This window comes from Pecten maximus, chromosome 1 (assembly GCF_902652985.1).
Source record: "Pecten maximus chromosome 1, xPecMax1.1, whole genome shotgun sequence".
In the NCBI taxonomy this organism is placed as follows: domain Eukaryota; kingdom Metazoa; phylum Mollusca; class Bivalvia; order Pectinida; family Pectinidae; genus Pecten; species Pecten maximus.
In genome coordinates, this window is record NC_047015.1 from 56,861,391 (window position 1) to 56,883,709 (window position 22,319).

Consider the following 22,319-nt stretch of genomic DNA (forward strand, 5'->3'; position numbering starts at 1 on the left):
GCAAGTTTTTCTAGACATTTATTTTTTTCTGTCTACTTTTCTTGATAAATCAACTAGTAAAAATCCTTTAAGATTGGCCGTTATTTTTACCGATTAAGGACCAGTTTCGTCAACCTTAACTTAAGGAAATTCATTATCTAAAATTTCCATAGGAAATCATGACAAAATTTAAAGTAAGTTCCTTAACTTAAAATTCCCCCTTCAATTCTGTACTGGTTTTTTTATTGAAAATTTGAAATTTAAGTAAGGTGTTTTGCAAGTTAAAGAGCGTTGATGAAACTGGTCCCTGGTTGGTAAAAATAACGGGCCGTTTTAAATAGATTTTAAACTAACAGATGGGTTTCCCCTGTTTCTATTTTAGGATTATTCAAGGCAACGTAATTAAAAAGTAATGTAACCCCGGAGACATTTACGCGCGGTAATGAATCTTGCGCTGTTTTATCATCTGATAGAAATGATTTATATATAGTCATCAATTTTAACCTCGTTAAAACAAGCTTAGCGCGTTATATTTCAAATTTCTTTAAAAAAAAATCTACTAGATCATTACTCTGAATTTAAACACTTCTGACATGCCAATACTATATATATATCTCCTCCTGTAAACCATGCTAGAAATCTTGCATGTTTCGGTAATATGATATGATATATATATGATTGAATCTTTATTTAAAAAAAAAAAATGGTAGTCATTGTGATCACATTATGCAATTCTCAATTTATATATCATGTATTGTGGAGAAGGCATTAGTAATGTTATTAACTAAATTAGCCCCTTTCCCCTACATTAGCCCCTATTTTGATAGTAGGAGTAGGCCATAATATTACCCCCATCCCCACCCCTTCTCCAATATCTCTTAAAGTAGCCTCTACTCCCCCCTCCCCTTCTTAAACCCTACTCCAGGAGTAGGGGCTTTTGTAGGAGTAGGGGCTATTATGGGGGTAGGGGCTATTGTAGGAGTAGGGGCTAATGTAGGAGTAGGGGCTGTTGTAGGAGTAGGGGCTGTTGTAGGAGTAGGGGCTATTATGGGGGTAGGGGCTATTGTAGGAGTAGGGGCTAATGTAGGAGTAGGGGCTAATGTAGGAGTAGGGGCTAATGTAGGAGTAGGGGCTGTTGTAGGAGTAGGGGCTATTATGGGGGTAGGGGCTATTGTAGGAGTAGGGGCTAATGTAGGAGTAGGGGCTAATGTAGGAGTAGGGGCTAATGTAGGAGTAGGGGCTATTGTAGGAGTAGGGGCTAATGTAGGAGTAGGGGCTATTGTAGGAGTAGGGGCTAATGTAGGAGTAGGGGCTAATGTAGGAGTAGGGGCTATTGTAGGAGTAGGGGCTATTGTAGGAGTAGAGGCTAATGTAGGAGTAGAGGCTAATGTAGGAGTAGGGGCTATTGTAGGAGTAGGGGCTATTGTAGGAGTAGGGGCTATTGTAGGAGTAGGGGCTATGTATGGAGTAGGGGCTATTGTGGAGTAGGGGCTAATGTAGGAGTAGGGGCTAATGTAGGAGTAGGGCTAATGTAGGAGTAGGGGCTATTGTAGGAGTAGGGGCTATTGTAGGAGTAGGGGCTAATGGTAGGAGTAGGGGCTATTGTAGGAGTAGGGACTAATGTAGGAGTAGGGGCTAATGTAGGAGTAGGGGCTAATGTAGGAGTAGGGGCTAATGTAGGAGTAGGGCTAATGTAGGAGTAGGGCTAATGTAGGAGTAGGGGCTATTGTAGGAGTAGGGGCTATTGTAGGAGTAGGGGCTATTGTAGGAGTAGGGGCTATGTAGGAGTAGGGGCTAATATTTGTCTCTTTAAATACTAACTAGAAGCAGACGCATATGTAGACTAACCAAAATAAATTCAACATTTCACATTTCAAATGTTTATTTCGTTTCCTTCTCATCTATTGGCGATACGAAGGTATAGATATATCTGCGATATAGTTTAGGACGGGCTCTACTATATCTACTTTATCCAACATGCAAGTTCAACAAAATGTGAAAAAAATCTCGATTTTCAATAGTCTTTCCTTTTTTCCGTTGTCTGGGATGCTATATGCTATCGAGAGGGAAGCAAGTTTCAGCGTCATAGAGCAATTGCAGTATTTAATTTACTAGATTAAACGTTTTTGAACGTTATGTAGTTGTAAAATATCTAAATAATTGTCTACGGAAGCCGTGAAGGGACCTTTTTTGGCATTCGACTTTTGACTTTCTATTTTGGAGTAAATATCGTGGCTGGTGAAATTCAATCTTCTGAAAACGGAAGCTTTAACTACTTCATATAAATGTTGAACACGGTCATGTCCTCAACATCAACAATGTGAGTGCAGATTTGTACACATTCAAAAACACACAGAAGTTACCATGGACACAAATTGTAAATTGAAAAAAAAAAATAATAATAAAAATAAAAACATAAAAGAAAAAAAAATGTTGCTTGCTTGGTTAAGGAATATACGAAAGCCTATTGGGGTCATTTTGAAATGAAAAATAAAAAAAAAACATATCTTGTTAAAACGCGATAATTATCTCGTTAAAACGCGTTAGTTACATTGTGTTTTAGTGTATCTCGTTAAAACGCAATAATTATCTCGTTAAAACGCGTTAGTTATGTCGTTAAAACGCGATAATTATCTCGTTAAAACGAGTTAGTTATCGCGTTTTAACGCGTAGTTATTGGTTTTAACGAGATAAAATCATACCTACGTGTTTTATTGATATAGTTATCGCGTTTTAACGGGATAACTATCGTTTTTTAGATAACTAATGCGTTTTAACGAGATAATTATCGCGTTTTAACGGGATAAGTAATGCGTTTTAACGAGAACATATTTTTATTTTGCTTTTCAAAATGGACCGAATATGCTTTCGTAGGAACAAACGTGGCGCTTTAGACAACAAATTGTTCAAACAAATTTAATAGATTACCACCACTGCGGACATATTACTGCGGGATTTGGGTCTCATACCACAATAACTCCTTATATTGTGTAATAATTGCGTTAAACCAAGCTATTACTGTAAATGGAAGTAATGGTTTGTTAAATCACTCGGCAATACATTCTATACTATTCATTATATATATGGAACTCGCCAATCAAGTTTGAAATACTTCAAATTGGAAATGAACAAAATATAGGCCTATCCCGAATTGTCTTTCCGAAATATAAGATATTAGGGTAATAAAATTCACCATTTTGATACGCCTTCAAAAGGTTTCATCTACCGGGTATACATGTATATGAAAAGTAATTGTTTCCAGTATATCTGGATATAACGAAATCCATTTCGACCGGTCCTTTAGAGACCACGTAATTAAAAGTTGTGTTTGATATATTTGACTGTGGCAGTTTTCTGTACAATTTCGTTAAAACTGGCTAAGGCTATTTTGTAAAGAAGCATAAAATGCTAATTATTAACGGACGTACGAAGCACGATGACAGACACAAGCCGATTACAATTGGTGATCTGAAATGTTATCCTAGGCTTGTTGTAGCAGTTCTTTGCCACAATGTACCATGAAATATCATTGTAAACTTCCGGAGTAAATATGAAACATTTAAAAATATTCTTAAAATATAAAACATCACTCCCTTGCCCTTCTCATTCAGTGATTTCAAGGAATTAATTTATGCACTTGAAAAAATAAACAAAATCGTTAATAATATTTTCCGTATTTGTATGGTTTTCCTCGACAGAGTCATAAGAGTTATGTCCCTTGCGCCCTATATTCGGAGTCCCTTATCGTTTCGGAGAGGATGAGGTGGGTCATGTCAGGGGACATAGCATCTTCGATTCGCTAGCCAAGGCTTTCTGATTACGTTACACTCCACGAAGGTTCGTGGAGTGTAACGTAATCAGAAGCCTTGGCTAGCGAAGATGGGGACACAGAGGTTTCTCTTATCAGTCAACCGTAATATATTTTATGCATATTGGCCAATATTTATAATTCTCTATTCTTTTGAACAATTCTTTAGCAGTTGGTTTTAATCTGCATTATCTGTTTTTGAAGACACAAGTAATATTTTTTTACAAGTATACCTGTCCTTGTGGAGGTGTTTTGTTAACTGTATTTTGACTTTTAATGTCATACTAAAGAGCAATACGGTCCTCTATATTCTCCTGCATACCCTAGCACTCCAGAACAACACAACCACTATGTGCATTTGAGCCGAGCGGACGATAGAGCCGGCGTTTAATCAATCAAAACATTCCAAAATTACACAACACAATTTTATGTAAACAAACCATCGGTAAATTCTTAACTCTCTCACTCTCTCCATTTACTAATAATACAATATGAAAAACCAAGCGAGCCACCCAACCTTAAAACCGTTTTTTTTAACGGAGAAAGGAGGTGCACCAGCTCTTATGCTTCAGGTTTCTTAATATATGCTGGGATTTCTAACAAAACAAAATGCCTGGTATTATAATGCAAAACAAACTACGAAACTATATTACTCTTCCGTAACAATATATACAACAATATTGAATGAAAGTTTGTCACGACCTAGAAGTCCGCGGCTAGAATGACTACACAACGATATACTTCGCCCGAGCGCCTGTGTACCCTCACGTGACTATCTTACACGTACTCAGCCTCTGATTGGCTGCCCTACCTAGCACACCTTACACGCGCTAAATATCGCGCGCGAAAAACATAGGACAGTAAATTCCCGCTATTCTGCGAAACGCGGGAATTTTAAATTACATGCTTATCATACGTACGTGTATTTTCATGGTATGGTCACACAGGTGTTTTTGTTTAGCCACTATCGGCCTTTTTAGATGTATAGCAACAAGCTAGTTTAATTCATAACGTATCTATGTATTTTAATACTCCACATTGGTTTTTCATGGTGTAGAGTTTCATGTATATCATTTTTATGGATTTCTATGCTATGATATTTTTTGCTAACCCACACTAGTTCTTAATGATGTATATCTACGGGTTCCACGTACATTTTACTGTATATTTCCTTTCAGGAATGTCTTTCACTTCTTATGCAAATTGTATGAATTGGAAAGATTAAATATGTTTCAAAGTTTAAATGCTTTAGGTTCGGTGTTGGATTTAAAACTTCTCTCGTTTGTGTTCTGATATGTGTAACACTACATCAAATCCAGCAATATATTTTGATATGTATTGTTGTACTCTTTCTATTCTACAGATCTACTTTATATTTATGCCAATCTCAATGATTTCATGTAATGTATTGGTATGATGGGAGAGGGCGTCCATGAGTTGAAAAAAACAACAACAAAAATACAAAAAAAAAAAAACAAAAATTTAAAAAAAACAAAAAAACAACAAAAAAAACAAGAAAACAAAAAAAAACAAAAAAAGTTTCCTTTGTCTCAATCTAATTGGCAATAATATATATATATTAAAAGAATGTCATTCAATGCTATTTTTCTGATTATGAAAATTTCATGAATAAATACTAATTCACACTCTTTCAGGAAGGCCTTCCTCATTCGCCTGCCGTGTGGTGTCATTTCTTGTTATACCGAGTAGATTATGATATAAATAATGATTAGCTTATTATGTGCCAATCTCTGAAGAGATGTGTCTGTAAAATTCATCATTTTTCTTAACACCAAGATGGTCTATAAACATTAATAGCTATATATAAACTGATAACTATTGGTCTAGCAGATCTGTCATTGATTTCCGAAAACGTTAGCTTTCATCTGCTTCCAGAAACCAAGTGGTAACGTCCTGTCAACTTTGTAGTCCAACGCATATTTTGAAGATACGGGTTTCCAGGACGGCGATGGTCGAAATGATGCTTTAAATTTCTGAAAATAAATATAATATTTTTAAAGATTGATACAATTCACCCCCCCCCCCCCCCCCCCCCCCCCCCAAAAAAAAAACAACAAAAAACAAACAAACAAAAACACTAGATCTATGAAAGGCATACGTGATTCCATTGGGAAGTATGATATTTCTTTGTGAGATTTGAAGCTTGACGTGCTGTTAATTTTATGGAAGACATGCAGGATCTCACTGCAGTCTAATTAAAATGTAGATCATCACTCTTAATTCGTTACATGAACATCTAACAACATCCCATAAGGAGTCACGTCAGGGTGACCTTTTGGATTAGCCAATCAAATGACTACTTCCAGAATCTTGGAAGTGATTTTTTTGTGCGAACTAGCATGAATAGAGTGCATAGCTTGCATAGTCGGTCAATTTGTTTCAATTCATTTCGACCCACAAAGCATATAGCTATATTCATGCTGTGCCGAAATGGTTTGTTTCAGGTGAATGCTGTGACGAAATGGTTTGCTTCAGGTGATTGCTGTGACGAAATGGTTTGCTTCAGGTGAATGCTGTGACGAAATGGTTTGCTTCAGGTGAAAGCTGTGACGAAATGGTTTGCTTCGATGACATTGATAAATTGACAATTCGCACTGAAAGTGAAATACACATATCACAAAGGTCATCAGAACGTGACCCCTTATGGAATATTGTTAGATCTTCATGTAACGCAGTGAAAATGAGGATCTAGATTTTAATTAGATTGAATCTCACTTGGAAGTATGTTTCTTTGTGTGATATGAAGCCATATGTGTCTCATGCATGTTGATATGCCTAGTGGTTCCGTTGTCACCACTTTAGTTTTCATTTCCGATTTGACGTAGGTTTTCAAAGGGTTATCGGTGAAGCAGAATAGCTTACTCTTCCGAAACTCATGGTCTTCTTAAGGGCATTTTTGTAAAAAAAATCATATTGTTAATATTTAGTCGATCTCACGTTGAGTTGGATTTTTTCCCTTCACATGTCGGCAGTATGATGTAGTTTTTCGAACAAATCCAAGCAAAATATAATCCAAAGTAATCAGGAAAAAAATCACGCCCTACTAAAGATAAAGATTTGTAATTTTTTTATTTCATTTTTTTATTTTTTTTTGCGAATTTGTACTTATTTCTTTATCTTGTCGATTCTTTTCTGATTTTCATATCTATTATTTTCATCAGACATTTTTTCGGCATAGCCGTATAATATTCCTTTGGCCCGGATATGACGCGACAGGTGGCGTTACTGGTCAAGATGAAGTATGTGATTGGTCAATGTAGAGGTAAATGCAAAATGCAAATATGCAGTTAAAGACGAAACAAGGTTAAGATTGAATGCAAGCTGAATAAGTGGATGTATCTTTTCAAATGACAGATTAATGAAATTATATTCCCGATTCAAATGTAGTCTTATCATCACACAAAATGATTCAAACTGATATAATTTTGTTATCCGTGCTTCCGTGCTGAAACTGCGCATTTATTAATTAGTTTGTTAATTTATTTCACCATCAGTTTTACATTATAAACACCAGCATTAGAACTATGCCGTTTATCTTTTTAAAAGATATTTCTTGGTTTTTTGTTTGTTTGTTTGTTTGTTTGTTGTTTTTTGTTGTTTGTTTTTTGTTTTGTTTTTTTTTTTAATTTTTTTTAATTTTTTTTTTTTAATTTTTTTTTTTTTGCGAATGTGTAATTATTTCTTTATCTTGTAGATTCTTTTCTCATTTTCATATCTATTATTTTCATCATACATTTTTTATCATTAATACGTACCTCTAGTATCGAACCACCCGGAGTTTCCAGTACAGTCAATACCCCTATGATGACCACGGGGAAGAGAGGAAGTAACCCGATAAACCACCCGACCAGGTTAACATAGGCCGGGTACTCGTAATCCCCGTAGGTAGGCGGCTTGTACGAAACAAATGTAAACACGAACAGTACCTGGAAATATCAGAAAGGAAATACAACTCAAAATACTAAATTTCACTTAAAATAATATTGAAGATGGTTTTTAGATGTTGGGAAACATGATGATTTTTTTTATTTAAACAATATATTAAATTTATTTTATTTATTTTTATCTGTTAATTAATTAATTAATTTTTTTTATTTTTATCTTGTTAAAAAAATGTGTTTGTTTGTTTTGTTGTTGTTGTTTTTTGATGTTTTTAAAAAAATATTAATCAATAATACAGTAACTCCATTACCAAAATTTCTACCGCTGTGGAAACATAGGACGCATATGGATATATTGTGGTGTGTCAGCTAAATGATATGTGAAATTTTGATCGGAATTCATGTTTCAAATGTAATAAGAAGGCATTATTTGAATCTCCACAAAAGTACGGCCAAAAACAAAAATACCAATTTCGTAAGAAAACGCATGAAAATTAATTGTAGGTCAAATAAGTAAGCTCCGGGTAATATAGACCGATTTTATCGATAAAAAAAACAACAAAAACTTGAAAGTGACTTTTTTTTTTTTTTTTAGATATGCCACAATTATTTCTAGAAATGAATTCAGTCTAAAATGCAGTTTGATGAAACTTACCAGGAGTACGATAGGATTTACAAAACACCAACATATCCGTACAAATACAGGAATTCCTCGACCAAGCATCATATAAACATCTCTTGAAAATCGCTCTGCCCCTGCAAAACACACACATGGTCAAACGAGGACGGGTGTCAAGGAAACACCAGCAGCAAAGGTCAAACGAGGACGGGTGTCAAGGAGACACCAGCAGCAAAGGTCAAACGAGGACGGGTGTCAAGGAGACACTAGCGGCCATGGTCATACGAGGTTGAGTGTCAAGGAGACACTAAAAGCCAAGGTCATACGAGGACGGGTGTCAAGGAGACACCAGCGGGCATACTAATACGAGGACGGGTGTCAAGGAGACACTAAAAGCCATGGTCATACGTGGACGGGTGTCAAGGAGACACCAGCGGCCATGGTAATACGAGGATGGGTGTCAAGGAGACACTTAAAGCTAAGGTCATACGAGGACGGGTGTCAAGGAGACACCATCGGGCATACTAATACGAGGACGGGTGTCAAGGAGACACCATCGGGCATACTAATACGAGGACGGGTGTCAAGGAGACACTAAAAGCCATGGTCATACGTGGACGGGTGTCAAGGAGACACCAGCTGCTATGGTCATACGAGGACGGGTGTCAAGGAGACACAAGCGGCCATGGTCATACGAGGACGGGTGTCAAGGAGACAATAGAAGCCATGGTCATACGAGGACGGGTGTCAAGGAGACATCAGCGACCATATTCATACGAGGACGGGTGTCAAGGAGATACAGCATCCATGGTCAAACGAGGACGGGTGTCAAGGAGACAACAGCGACCATGGTCATACGAGAACGGGTGTCAAAGAGACAATTATAAAATTCCTATTCTTAGGCCCAAAAACGAAATTTCATCTGACATATCTGTTAATTTAAACCGAATACTTTTAAACACAGTTTAACAAAATATAATGCTATGTTTATGCAAACAAACTGTTATACACTATCAATTAATGATAGAGCATGTTTCGACAACACCATCCTATGAATGTTCAGGAACTCTTTCATCAAACATTAAGAAATACTATACCATAAATCCATCCAAATATCATACACTCGATAAAACCAAGGACAGGCAAGGACACAGCGACATACCAATCCAACAGCTGGTAGACATATATCCCCGCCTACAACACAAATTGATACTCGCTACTCGTTGGCAGAGTCATACAAATATATACATTAATGAAATCAACATGTTTTCTCTGATGAATTAGAATTCCATAGTCTTCCAATACCGATTTCTACAATAGTGTATTACACATTATTGCATTTGTATTTTATATATGCCATACATATATATTTATAGCATATAGAAAAAAGAAATATGTCGAAGGTAAACATATTCAAAATAACAAAACAAGACTTTGTCGCAAGGCCTTTCTGCCCTCTCAGGCTTCTTCCTAAGAGGACAGAAAGGCCTTGCTGCAAAGTCTTGGTTTTGTTATTTTTTGCATATATTTATATATATATATATCAATTAATGCTGGTCTATTTTTGTTTACATATTATGCTTGAAAATAAACAAGACATTGTTTACTGAAATATATAACTAAAGAACATGATGTGTTAGCACAGTTTAGTTTATTTTATTTTGTTTAACATCACAAATTAAGATTTAACAGCTGTAGAGCAAAGCATATACAACTGTTTCATCCTTCTAGGATTCGTCAGTGTGGATACTTTTGAGGAGAATGACGAAACTCAAAATAAGTTGACAGAAACCTTAAATGAAATGGGAAGTTGCATAAGCCCTCTAAGTCAGTACAATTCAAACTTTACAATATTGGAGAAAAATGTCAAAATCTGGATTGGAAGTTGCATAAGTCAATCGTGGATGTCATAATAGCGTAACGTACATGTGAATGTTCTCAAGAATGTCGCAATTCAGATGAGTTAAAAACATGGCACACTGGCTATGGCAACCCTAGGCCACTAACGTGCCTAAAATACTTCACAGCGCCATGAAAAATGTTCTTAGTTTTAAAACTGTTGATATGCATTCTAAAAAATATTCATTAAAATGTTTTCCTAAGATAAAAAACTCTGAGATAACTGTTTAACTTTATAATGGCACCAAATAGTGTTTTTTTTATGATATTTTAAGCATGCACAGGACCAAAAATTCCGCCACTCGAAACTATTTCAAAGCATTTTATGTCAACAATTTATCGTCGTAATATATATCAATTTGTTTTGACAGCAAACGGGAACTTAACCTTTTCCGAGCACCGATGGTCAAATGCCTAGATAAAATTTATCAAAAAAAATAACAATAATTTCATTTACAGTAAAATAAGAAAATACATATAAATGTATGACCATAGCAACACCATAGTATTCTACATACAGATAATGTAATGCAAAGATTATTTAGTCGAAGATTAACGATCATCGTCACATGTCTCTCAAAATGACAATCAACTAAGTATTATAATAAGAAAATGTTCCAAACCTGGGTGCAAAAGAAAAGCCCAAATAGGAAACAGGTCATGCAGACGCACACATTTACTAAAAGTTGTCTCTTCCGCAGGACTCGAAAATGATTCGTGATCGCCGCAATAATCATTTCTGCGCATGCGAACTAAAAATAAAATAAAACAAAAAAATATAACATAAACAAAACATAATGCATGTCATTAAATTTGAAGTGAGTTGAATTATGTCAGTTTATTTTCCGCAATTTTCGAGAATGCAATTTATAACATTTTGAACAACTTGAAATAAAGCATCAGCTGAATGAGTAATGCAATTTCCCATTTAAAATGCACATTTTTCTTAGATCAATTTGCAAAACCGTGGAATGTATCGTTGGGGAAAAAAACCCTCTTAACTATATAATATTCAAATTGAATCAATTTAACACAGAATATGATAACGGCCGACTAAAAGGTCGATTGTCAGGTTTAAAATTGTGGAACATGCCCACTGTTTTTGATATATTCGAAATCATATACTATCATCAATATTTTGTTATTTCAAACAAATTTTGATCCATTATTATCATAGATTTGAAAGGAACATGTTTGCATGGTTCCCATTTCAAAACAGTAAAAGTGGTCGGGAAGGGGGCACATTGATAAGCATTTAGGCGGTTCGGATTCGATTCTCCGATTGAACGTGGAAAGGTAAAAAGGCCGACATGATAAGTATAACTTGGAATAACTTGTTTTGGAACTGTCATAAAATAAATAAAATCTGTTTAAAAGAAAACAAAGTAAACGCATGCAAAATCACATACCTGGCTATCTAATGCTACGGAAAGTAGCATCAGAAAGAACATGACTGACCACACGTTTGGGAGGGGTAACTTAGCAAGGGCTTCGGGATAGACCACAAAGCATAGCCCAGGTCCTGTATAAAAAGAAGATATCATGAAAAAACATGTCCACTCTCTTGATTGTGGTGTGTGAGTTGAACCAAAATTAGAACTGAGGTGTCAGATACCAATCTATGCTCAGCAAGTTTATTAACAAAACAAAACTTTTTTATGTTATCCGTTTCAGACTGTATGGTTATGAAAACATTCATCATATGTGTATTCACATCACATCTAAAGCATCTCTTTTCAGTTCTCGAGATTTTCCTTTCAAGTGTCAACTAGTGACGCAAATTTTCGAAAGATGCAGGTTAGTGAATAATGAAGAATAACCTTTAACGCAAGTTTCCGAGGGATTCAGGTTAGTGAAGAATAACCTTTAACGCAAGTTTTTGAGGGATTCAGGTTAGTGAAAAATAACCTTTGACGCAAGTTTTCGAGAGATGCAGGTTAGTGAAGAATAACCTTGGCCTACATTAAAGATCACAGGGGTCAAAAAGGCTTCAATCTTTAAACAAATGATTTTTTGATCTCAGTTGAAAGTGTTTTATTTTCTTATGTAATATGAAGTCAGACATGATCGATACTTGTTGATATGCAGAATGGTTCGGTTGTTACTACCCCAGATTTCATTTTCAGAATGTCACGTAATCCATATTTGAATATCATATGGGTATGGCGGATGCCATCGATGAAGAAGATGCGTACTCTGTCGGAAAATCTGGTATTATTCTCTTTTGTAAGGCCTCCATATCATGTAACATGTCGGAGAGCTATATGCAAATACTAATTTTCTCATTGTCGTTCTGATTGGTCAAATCAGAATTTAAAAAGCGAAGAAAAAAGTGAAAGTGAAAAAATGTAACTTTTTACAGAATGATTAATTTCCCGATATTTCATTGTAAAAATGTAATACAATGGCTAGCTTACTCCTTCAAATTACATTAGAAGAAGTTCTCAAGAACGATGTTATTCATTAATAATGTCTCAAATGTTACTATTCCCTCATAATGCATTTGAGTTCCAAATGAATCATGGATACATATATTTTGATGAAATGTTTCCATTTGAGACATACTTACCTCTATTTGAAGTAATTGTGATTTAGGATTCAGAATAAAATAGTGATATTGTCTGACGTGTACTTTGAAGCACAATAAGTACCTCTTACGTAAGACAAAAGTGACTTACCAGACTTCACCACTGTACTTATAGGTAAATTAGCGTCATGGGCCATGTATCCAATCACAGCAAACACGACGAAGCCGCCGTATATACTCGTTCCTTCCCCCAAGATTGTGAGCAGGATAGAGTCCCTTTAAGAAATGAAGAACAATGTGATGTAAAAAGCGTTTAAACATGAAGGCATTCTGAATTTCTACAAGTAAAAAAGAGAGAGAGAGAGAGAAAAAAAGAGAAGAAAAAAAGAAGAAAATCCGACAGGTATGCAATAGCTTACGTCCCGAATCAAAATTGAAAAATCGATGACAGAATGATGTTATGAGCGATTTACACATGAAGTTAATATTTGCTAATACATGTATGAGTAGTCTGCAATTTCGATCAGAATAACAAAACAGCCTTAACATAATTTAGTTTATTGTATTGTCTCTTGATTTGGATGATTCTAATGATACAAAAGGATAAAAGCAGACATACACATATATATTTCAGGTTTTGGTTACAAAATATATTTTCACCTGTAACAGTTGTTATGGAACTTGTTGTAGCTAGCGATTATGATCAATTGTCCCCAGGCTGGACAGAGTGAATAAAACACTTGTAAGGCTGCCTCTACCCAAACCTGAAAAATATTACTTATACACACCAGGCTGGACAGAGTGAGTAAAACACTTGTAAGGCTGCCTCTACCCAAACCTGAAAAAATATTACTTATACACACCAGGCCGGACAGACATAGTAAAACATTTGGAAGGCTGCCTCTACCCAAACCTGAAAAATATTACTTATACACACCAGGCTGGACAGAGTGAATAAAACACTTGTAAGGCTGCCTCCACCTAAACCTGAGGAAGGCTGCCTCCACCTAAACCTGAAGAAAAGGTATAAATCTGGCCGGACAGAGAGAGTGAAACACTGCTTCAACCCAAACCTACCAGGCCGGGCAGTACTGCAATAATGCTAATATCCCTATCAAATATAGAGGACATTCATTTGTGCATGCCTTTCATGACAACGTTTGTTTCGTGATTTGGAATTTGGATTTGGAGTTTGATGTACAGAGAACACTTTGGCTGTTTTGAAGATGTTTTGTTATGCGCATGTGCTCTGTCACCATAGCAGGTATGTTTTTGTTTTTGTTTTCATTTCCTTACTTGTGAATATTTCGTGTTGTCAAGGTTAATGTTTAATGCTTACATTATATATTGTAGTTAGACAAGCATACCTATATGTATCTAACAATAACGATATTGTTACTAAATGACATGTCATTATGCTATATGGTATGTCATGATGTTTTGTGATACGTCATTATTTTCTTTGATATCATAATTGCCTTTGATACGTCATTATTCTATATAGTATGTCATTATGTTTTATGCATATGCCATTTATGTATTACTGTATTTTATTATAATGTTGATGAATTCCATTGCCTGTATGTTTTTCAACGAAACATATTCTGCTTGTTGTTCCCAATTCTGTCGTGCTACAATACTATACAGAAATTTTACTATAAATGTAAATAACATAGTGAAAGTGACGTTTGATATATGAAAATCACAAACGTACCTGAGGCTCTTTTAATTTCTCAAAATCAGGAGTCAAGAAGAACAGGATCCCATCCATCGCCCCTGGTAGGAAGCTAGCCCTTATCAGGATAACCGTCAACAGTATATATGGTAATGTCGCGGTTACATAAACTACCTGTAAATTGCAAAGTGATCATTACAAAAATACAATGTCAAATACTTATATGCCATTAATACTTGTAAGATTCGTAACTTAAGGATTGGTAGATATCATTTATCATGAGTTTTGATAATTGGCTGTAGATACAAATGCTAGAGTGTCCTATCATCTTTTTTGGAAACCGATTTAGACATCATTGGCCGAGGTGTAGTTCAACGTATGAATTAACAGAGTTCAGGTTACTTGTGTGAGACCTTATTACCTTTCCCATTGACTTAACTCCCTTAACTAGGCATAGAGTCACTAACGTCCAACCAGCGAGGAAGCAGACAGCCAAGTGCCAAGGTATGTGTCCAAGGACATCTATTCCAGAAGACATCTCTAGAACTTTGTATCTGTAGCAGAACAATGATATCCACGCTGTTAAATATATCAATTTTAGAACATAAAGCTTAAGCATTTTCACAAAAAATGCAGTATATGCCTTTCAAACAATTCAATACCCATTTTTTTTTTAATAAAAATGAAAACTTTTAATGAAAACTGCTGTGGTTTGGATTCGGGAATGCGCTTTTTATTAAATGAATTTGTTAACCGTACTTATTTAACTACGGACATACTTAAATACTGTACTTCAACACATTCTCGCGATAGTAATAATTCCGCAATGTTCGGGTGTTTCAACAGCCGCGAATATAATTATTTCATCTGCATTTAAACTGAAAACACTTCTTCAGTCCGATAAATCTGGAGGTGTTCCAGAAAAAGTTTCTCAAATAACTGAACTTCCTATCAAAGAAAGGCACAATACACTGTACACACACTTACTCATACACATAAAGCCACGTTTGGCGAAGTAAAGTTTTGCATATTTAATTTCTTCTGTAAATGGAGTGAGAAGATATATTTTCTGACATTGCGAAATTGCGAATGCTATCAGCCGTGGAACTATTTATATGTCGTTTCCGGTTATGGTTTTATTTTGTAAGTCACACACATAATATCAACATTAGGTATCAGATTTAATCGCTCATTATGTAACATATCAGATTCACTTACTGCCAGAATTCCTCTTCTGAAGTAACATACTCATGTTTCATATGTGTTTCAGGATTCGTCAAATTTGATGACTGTCGACCAGTGATGTTTTCGGTCATCGAGATTCCGTTGGACACATAGACGTTGGAAATGTTAGACACCTGCTCCAAGATATTCGATGGCCTTGTGCTGATACAGTATTCCGTGTTCCAATCATTGTCACAGCTTCTCCAGGGGAGGGGAGAGGTGAAGGAGCTTCCAAGGTAATACATAATCCATGTTGTATTAGCGTTGTAATAGAAGGTCAAAATAATCGTAGCAATGACCATCCCGTGTCCAATACCTGATAAAAAAAGTTGGAACGTAAATACTGTAGACATTTACACATCTGGATATATACAGGTGTGCAGAATTGTATAACGGATTTATTTTTAGACAAGATTTGAGTTACCTCGAAAAATAGGACAGGCCTCCCAGGTATGCAACGCATCTTTGCCAGTGAACTGAGCCAAACTCACTTCCAAGAAAAATATTGGGAATCCACACAGCAGCAGGCATAATATGAATGGTATCAAGAACGCTCCTGTAAAAATTTAACAAAACAAAAAAGAAAAGTAAAAAGCATCTTTAATCACTTTTAAATTGATCAGTAAATTCGATATAGTAATGTGGATAATGTATTTCTTAAAAGAATGGCGCACTGTTGTTCAGAAATATTTGTGGTAACAAAAACTGTTTAATTAATCCGAAATATTAAGTAATCATGACTGTTTGGTCTTATATAACTTGTTTTTATGGAACATATCCTTTAAATCTATCCACAAACTCGTCTCCTTTTGTTCTAATATCAATATAAGTATCGATGGTATGTGTCCATTGTATCAGCACAGCATTACTTACATTCCTTTTTATACCTTCATTGGAATATTTTAGGTTTATGACGAAGATGTTATTCAGAGAAAACAAATCTTGTGTGGAAATTATGCATTGTTTCACTTTCATGACACTTATTCCCTCGGGGAATAAATATAATGATTATTAATTTTAATAAATTATGTTCTCCTTCAGTTTTCGTTAAACCTTTCTAAAGTGCGAGAAGCCAGTAATTGATTATTTATCATCTCCCCTTGTAAGTCATTATATTATCATACCGCCGCCATTGCGCATGCAAAGATAAGGAAACCGCCACATATTTCCGAGTCCAACACAAAGTCCAACTAAGGACAACAATCCTTCAATCTTTTTAGACCATACAGTTCTCTCCTCATCTTCGTTGTCGTCAGATTCTACAAACGTGGAAAGCTGTGCCTTTTCTTCCTCGCTACTTGTTGACATCGCCATATTATAATGACTTCCCAAAACCGTTTCTGCGACCTGAAAATAAAATCAAGTGATTTTGAGGTGAGTAATTGTTTTTTTTTTATACAAATATTTTATCCCCCCCCCCCCCCCCCCCCCCCCCCCCAGCATTATTAATATATATGATATATATATATATACTTACAGCTATTGTCACATATAGTCACACTTTTGTTTGGTGTTAAAGTTTTTCTCAAAATATGAACAAACAGTTTTACATGAAGACACAAGAAAAAAGCAAAAGGAAAATAAGACCGGGAGCTTCGGAGTATTAAGCGTCCTCTACGTTTTCGACGGCATCTGGATACCCACAGATACTTCTTACTTCATATCTCAAGCTGTAACGTACTATTTCATTATAACCTCATGATCATAGGGTTTTACATGTCATCATAATATACATCTTCGTCACACACACAAAAAAAAATTATGTTGAACCAACATGACTTTTTTTTTCATTTTCATTCACCATCCTGGTAATTAAGGGGTTAAGCAAAACTGATACAGTTTATCTGAAGTAAATTTGGTACTAGTGCCTGGTTCTGTCTTAAATGAAGGATAAACATATTTTGTATCTTAAACGAGGGGATCGTTAAATAAAAACATTTTGATATTTTTCGTTACTTATCTACTAACTACTAACTACTAAATCGGTCAGAACTCCCAGGTATGCAGCGCATGCAGTAAACTAAGCCAAATTTACTTCCAAGAAAAAAATATTGATATAGATCAAATTGTCTAATGTGCATTTGGGAAACCTGTCAAATTGACATTTTCTAAGGCAGTTGTCTATTGGAAAGAGTGTGTCTACGGCCTATATGCTGGCGATAAAAATAATTATTCATACTCTACAGCACCCGCTCAAACGTCACAGCCCAGAACACGAGCTGTCACAAGCATAGTGTTACGTTGCATTTGTAGAAAGCAATAAATATTCATATCTCTACAGAATGTTATGTCACTTTTGAAGTTTACTGATTCAGTATCATAATTTGGAAATAACTATTAAATTTCGATTGAAACTGAACTAAATACTCTGCTATTTTGTAAAACAGAGTTTCTGTTCTTTGGAGCAGGTATTGAGTATCACGCCATTTGTTTATGAGTGTAACGTCATTAATTTCACACACAAACTAATGACGTAACAAGGTCAGATAATTCTGCATTACGAAAACACGGAATAAAGATATACAACTGAAATTAATTTTAACAAACTGATTTACTTGATATATCAGCTGAAAATAAATGATATTAATATCATGTTGAATTACATCGAAAATTCGTCATGTTGGCCTCCATTTTGTTTAAAATTGTCATGTGAATATACCTGAAAATATATGTGATTCAATCATGTTAAACTGCATTTATCCATGTACAGGCAGGCTCAAGCATAACAGCACGAAGACAAATCTTAAGAATGCATGTGAACGCTCTTCGAGCTATGTTATTTACATTTTCACTTCGCTCCGCCTCAATGAACATTGTAAACTCAGATCACTTCATTTCCCATTGAAGATTTTGGGTCGCGTGCTTCTGTTCCGAGAGACGAATCACTTTCTTGCCGGCGTGTGAATACATTCACTGAATTTACAATGGCGATCGAGTTCTGTACCGCCTCAGACTTGAATGCACTTTCATTTTGTGAATTGTGCAACATTGTTATAAACGCATATAAACACAAGTGGAATAGCCGCTTAATGTGCTTATACAAATGCCAGTATAATGCAGACAGTTTAGAAAACAGGATCTGACAGAACACCGACACTCCCGATAGCACCGAGCTCATGACCTACGTAGCGCAGTAGGTCTAACGTTAGCTGTATCTCGAATGCCATGCTTGATACCATTTTAGTGGTCACAGAAAATAAACCTCAATTTTAACACTATTTAACAACACAAAACAGACTGTAGCAGCAGTATGCTTTATCGAGTACAGGGACACATTATTGTCTTAATTCGACTCAATCTAAACATATTGTAACGAAACCGGGTTTCTGTGTATAATGTGTATATTATGACTATTATCTGATATTTCCAATCTCTGTCTTGCTGGAGATGCTCCGCTAGAAACCCTGTTCCATGTGGGTCAAGTCTGACCAGGACTGCCGTGGTATCAAACCACCTCCAACAACCAAGTGATGATCTCTGATCCAATATATCGTTACCGGAGTTTGACTAAGAATCGGTATCCATCTCAAATCGCTGTATTCGAAATACTAACTATGAACAAATGACTAAAAGTCCAGAAGTAAATTGAAAATCTATAATTTTATATAGCATCATCAACATAACAATAACAAATGATATTTACACATAACCGATTGGAATAAATAGAGGTTATTATTACAATGGACAATACTTTGCTTCCATTGGAACTTGCATTCACACTTAATTACTGAACGACTCCCTCTCTGTCTTCATTAATATGAAAGATTGATATAAGAAACTCTGATGATTTATCAACTGAACTAATACATAGATCACAGCCAGTCAAAATACTTGAGATCTCAAATTTGATGCCATATATCTAGACTCGTTATCTATGCCGTGCTGAATCCCTGTGCATCAGAATTGCTGCAGAGCTCTTTTCTGCTTCTAACGCCTCTTGTAAAGATTCTATTTTTCGTAGTAATTCATCATTCTGTAGGGCTAACTCTGTTTCTCTAGAGTTGCTCCTATAGCTGGATCCTAAGTCCCCAATGTCTTGCCTGACATGTCCCTGGGACCTCTTGTACTGAGTATGGGATGGAGTATCAACGTCCCTGTCTGCCACAGTTTCTGATGACATCCCTCTTAACAACTTGGGTCGTACACCCAAACTATTGTTGTCAATATTCCCGCTAGTAGAGCCTGCAACTCTAAATAATATTTCCCCACTTGGAGATCCAGCTACATACGTCTGTGGATTTAGTATCGTCCCCTCCTGTTGGATGGTCTGTGGGAGCAATGGCCCGTCGGCATTGGCTAGGGTACTCCCAGCTAGTGAATCAATATCGCCCATCAAATCAACTAGATCGTCAGATCCCACAGGGGTTCCTTCCTCGTGCTGGTCCTGTCCCTCTCTAACTCCGGTTAAATCCGAAGTTATGTCATTAGTTGCCATGGTAACGACCTCAAAGTGTCTAGGTCAAGGACACTGGTTTGGTTGTGAAGTTAAAGGATCCCACCGCTGCCACCAGTTGTAACTTCTGTCTTCATTAATATGAAAGATTGATATAAGAAACTCTGATGATTTATCAACTGAACTAATACATAGATCACAGCCAGTCAAAATACTTGAGATCTCAAATTTGATGCCATATATCTAGACTTAACAGCAAATTAACAGCTCAGTATACCACTAATTTAATCTATAGAAGAGTTAAATACTCAAATTCCAATACTTCAATAGTTTACCATTAATATCTGATACTTTAATAATAGGTATAAATTATATCTATATGAATAAACTCAAACTTTGCGACTTTATCATCAGACAGCGAATCCAGTCAAATAACTCAGTGAGTTTTAATTATATTAAGATAATGGATTTTTAGATACCAGTATAACACCTCTTCCACAAAGAGTCTCCACTCTCTTGCAGGCAATGAATATTTAGGTATGTATACCAGTAAAAATCCTAAATGACTATTACTATTAAGATAGTAATTAATAGTAATTCAGCCACACAATATAATAATCTGTTAAATAATTACACCAATACCACACCTCTTCCACATAGAGTATAACTCTTGTAGGCAACCAACTTTTAGGTTTGTGTACCAGTATAAAGATCCACAGATTATCTCAATGAATATACTATTTATATTATATAGAGTATTTACTCTATATAGACTTAAACACTATTATTCAAATACATAAGTATTATCCGACTGTAACAATATAATCCGCTGTGTGATAAGTTCGCACGAGTTATCTCCCCTATTTATACTAACATTGCATCTATTCCGATTGCGATATGAGTTTGGATCGATGTTCACCCAATGCCAACGGGCCAGAAACTGACGAAATGCGTGGCATGCCGCCCTTTTATAGACTTTGGTCCTCATCTCGTGAGGGCTTCCTCACCAGATGAAGACAATTCCTCAAAATATGAGGAAAATCCCCATATATGTTCAGGGTCAACGCTCATTTTTTACTACAACCGAATCGCTACGTCTAGACGATTCCTTCCGCGAAATAGTGCGGGAAATATTTGATAAAAATACAGGTTTTTAATAATTACTATACATCTAAAATGTTATAAAAACCTTCCGTATTACAAGCCAAAGTTAAGTTTAAATAAGTAATAACAGAAGTATGCGATTTACGCAGTACACCTCGAAAATAGTGCTACATGACGTCTGCATAGGTCGCCATGTTGAGCGAGGGACCGGGATGAAATGGGAAAGTCAAACCCTGAATTCAGGCGTTTACAGCCCGTAAGTAATAAAAATATCACATCGTACATAACCCATGATGTCCCTGGTTTTACACATTAAGTTATTTATTCTTGAAAATAACTATAACATGAACTGCCTTACCTGGCGTCTATCGCAACGGATTTTATAGCTGTCAAACAGAGTACAAGATGGCGCCTGGGCCGAAGTAGTTTTCAGACCCATAGACGAAGAAAATTCCTTAAAAATCCAAAAGTGAACCAATTACGCTAATTTTACATTCTATGCCTTACTATATAATTCTAATATTTTCCTATTTAATCTAACGTCATAATTCCTCGTATTTATTGAAATACTCGATCTAACCCAGCCGATACAAAACGTAAACAAAGATCAGCTGTTTACATGGTTCGTCGAGTTCTATATAGATATCAAAACACACACACACACTGTTTGGCACTTCTTGACCCTACAAGTAACAAGCACTGTCCAAAATACACAGATATCATATAGAGTTATTATTTATGCTAAAACTTCATTTGAAAACATTGCAAAAATATGAGTCAAATGATATCTCCACAACACACAAAGTGCTGAATCAAATTGCATATTATTATTATTGAAATATAATTTCACCCCCCTTCCAGGTTCGTTACAATACTCCCTGTTTTCAAAATATTGACGTCCGCGTCAATGCTATAATTTACAATCGCCATACTTTCCTGACAATGATATAAATACTCTAACTTTCAAACTTTATACAAGCTTGCAATTGACTTACAGTCCCTCAAGCAACATAAATAATTCACAGATGTAAGTTTACCACGTTTACATCCTGTATTTACAATATTTACAATATATTTACTATATATACATGTAATTACATATTTACAATATTACCACAGACCAATCCAATCTTTCTATACTGGTTAAAATGTTCAAACGGTTATTGAAGTTCGGTAGTTCTAGATCTGA

General features: G+C 35.6%; 1 protein-coding gene across 1 annotated transcript; it reads right to left on the minus strand.

Annotated features, from left to right (window-relative positions):
- Positions 1 to 5,330: 5,330 nt before the first annotated feature.
- Positions 5,331 to 16,966, minus strand: LOC117338986 (sodium- and chloride-dependent glycine transporter 2-like). The gene is made up of 13 exons (XM_033900354.1): positions 16,758 to 16,966; positions 16,058 to 16,189; positions 15,628 to 15,949; positions 14,831 to 14,963; positions 14,449 to 14,583; positions 13,395 to 13,498; positions 12,886 to 13,010; positions 11,617 to 11,729; positions 10,831 to 10,959; positions 9,406 to 9,502; positions 8,345 to 8,445; positions 7,564 to 7,734; positions 5,331 to 5,781 (listed from the first exon to the last, which is right to left on the minus strand). Exons 1-13 carry the CDS (start codon positions 16,945 to 16,947, stop codon positions 5,644 to 5,646), a joined length of 1,890 nt encoding a protein of 629 aa, XP_033756245.1. The 5' UTR covers positions 16,948 to 16,966; the 3' UTR covers positions 5,331 to 5,643.
- Positions 16,967 to 22,319: the final 5,353 nt, after the last annotated feature.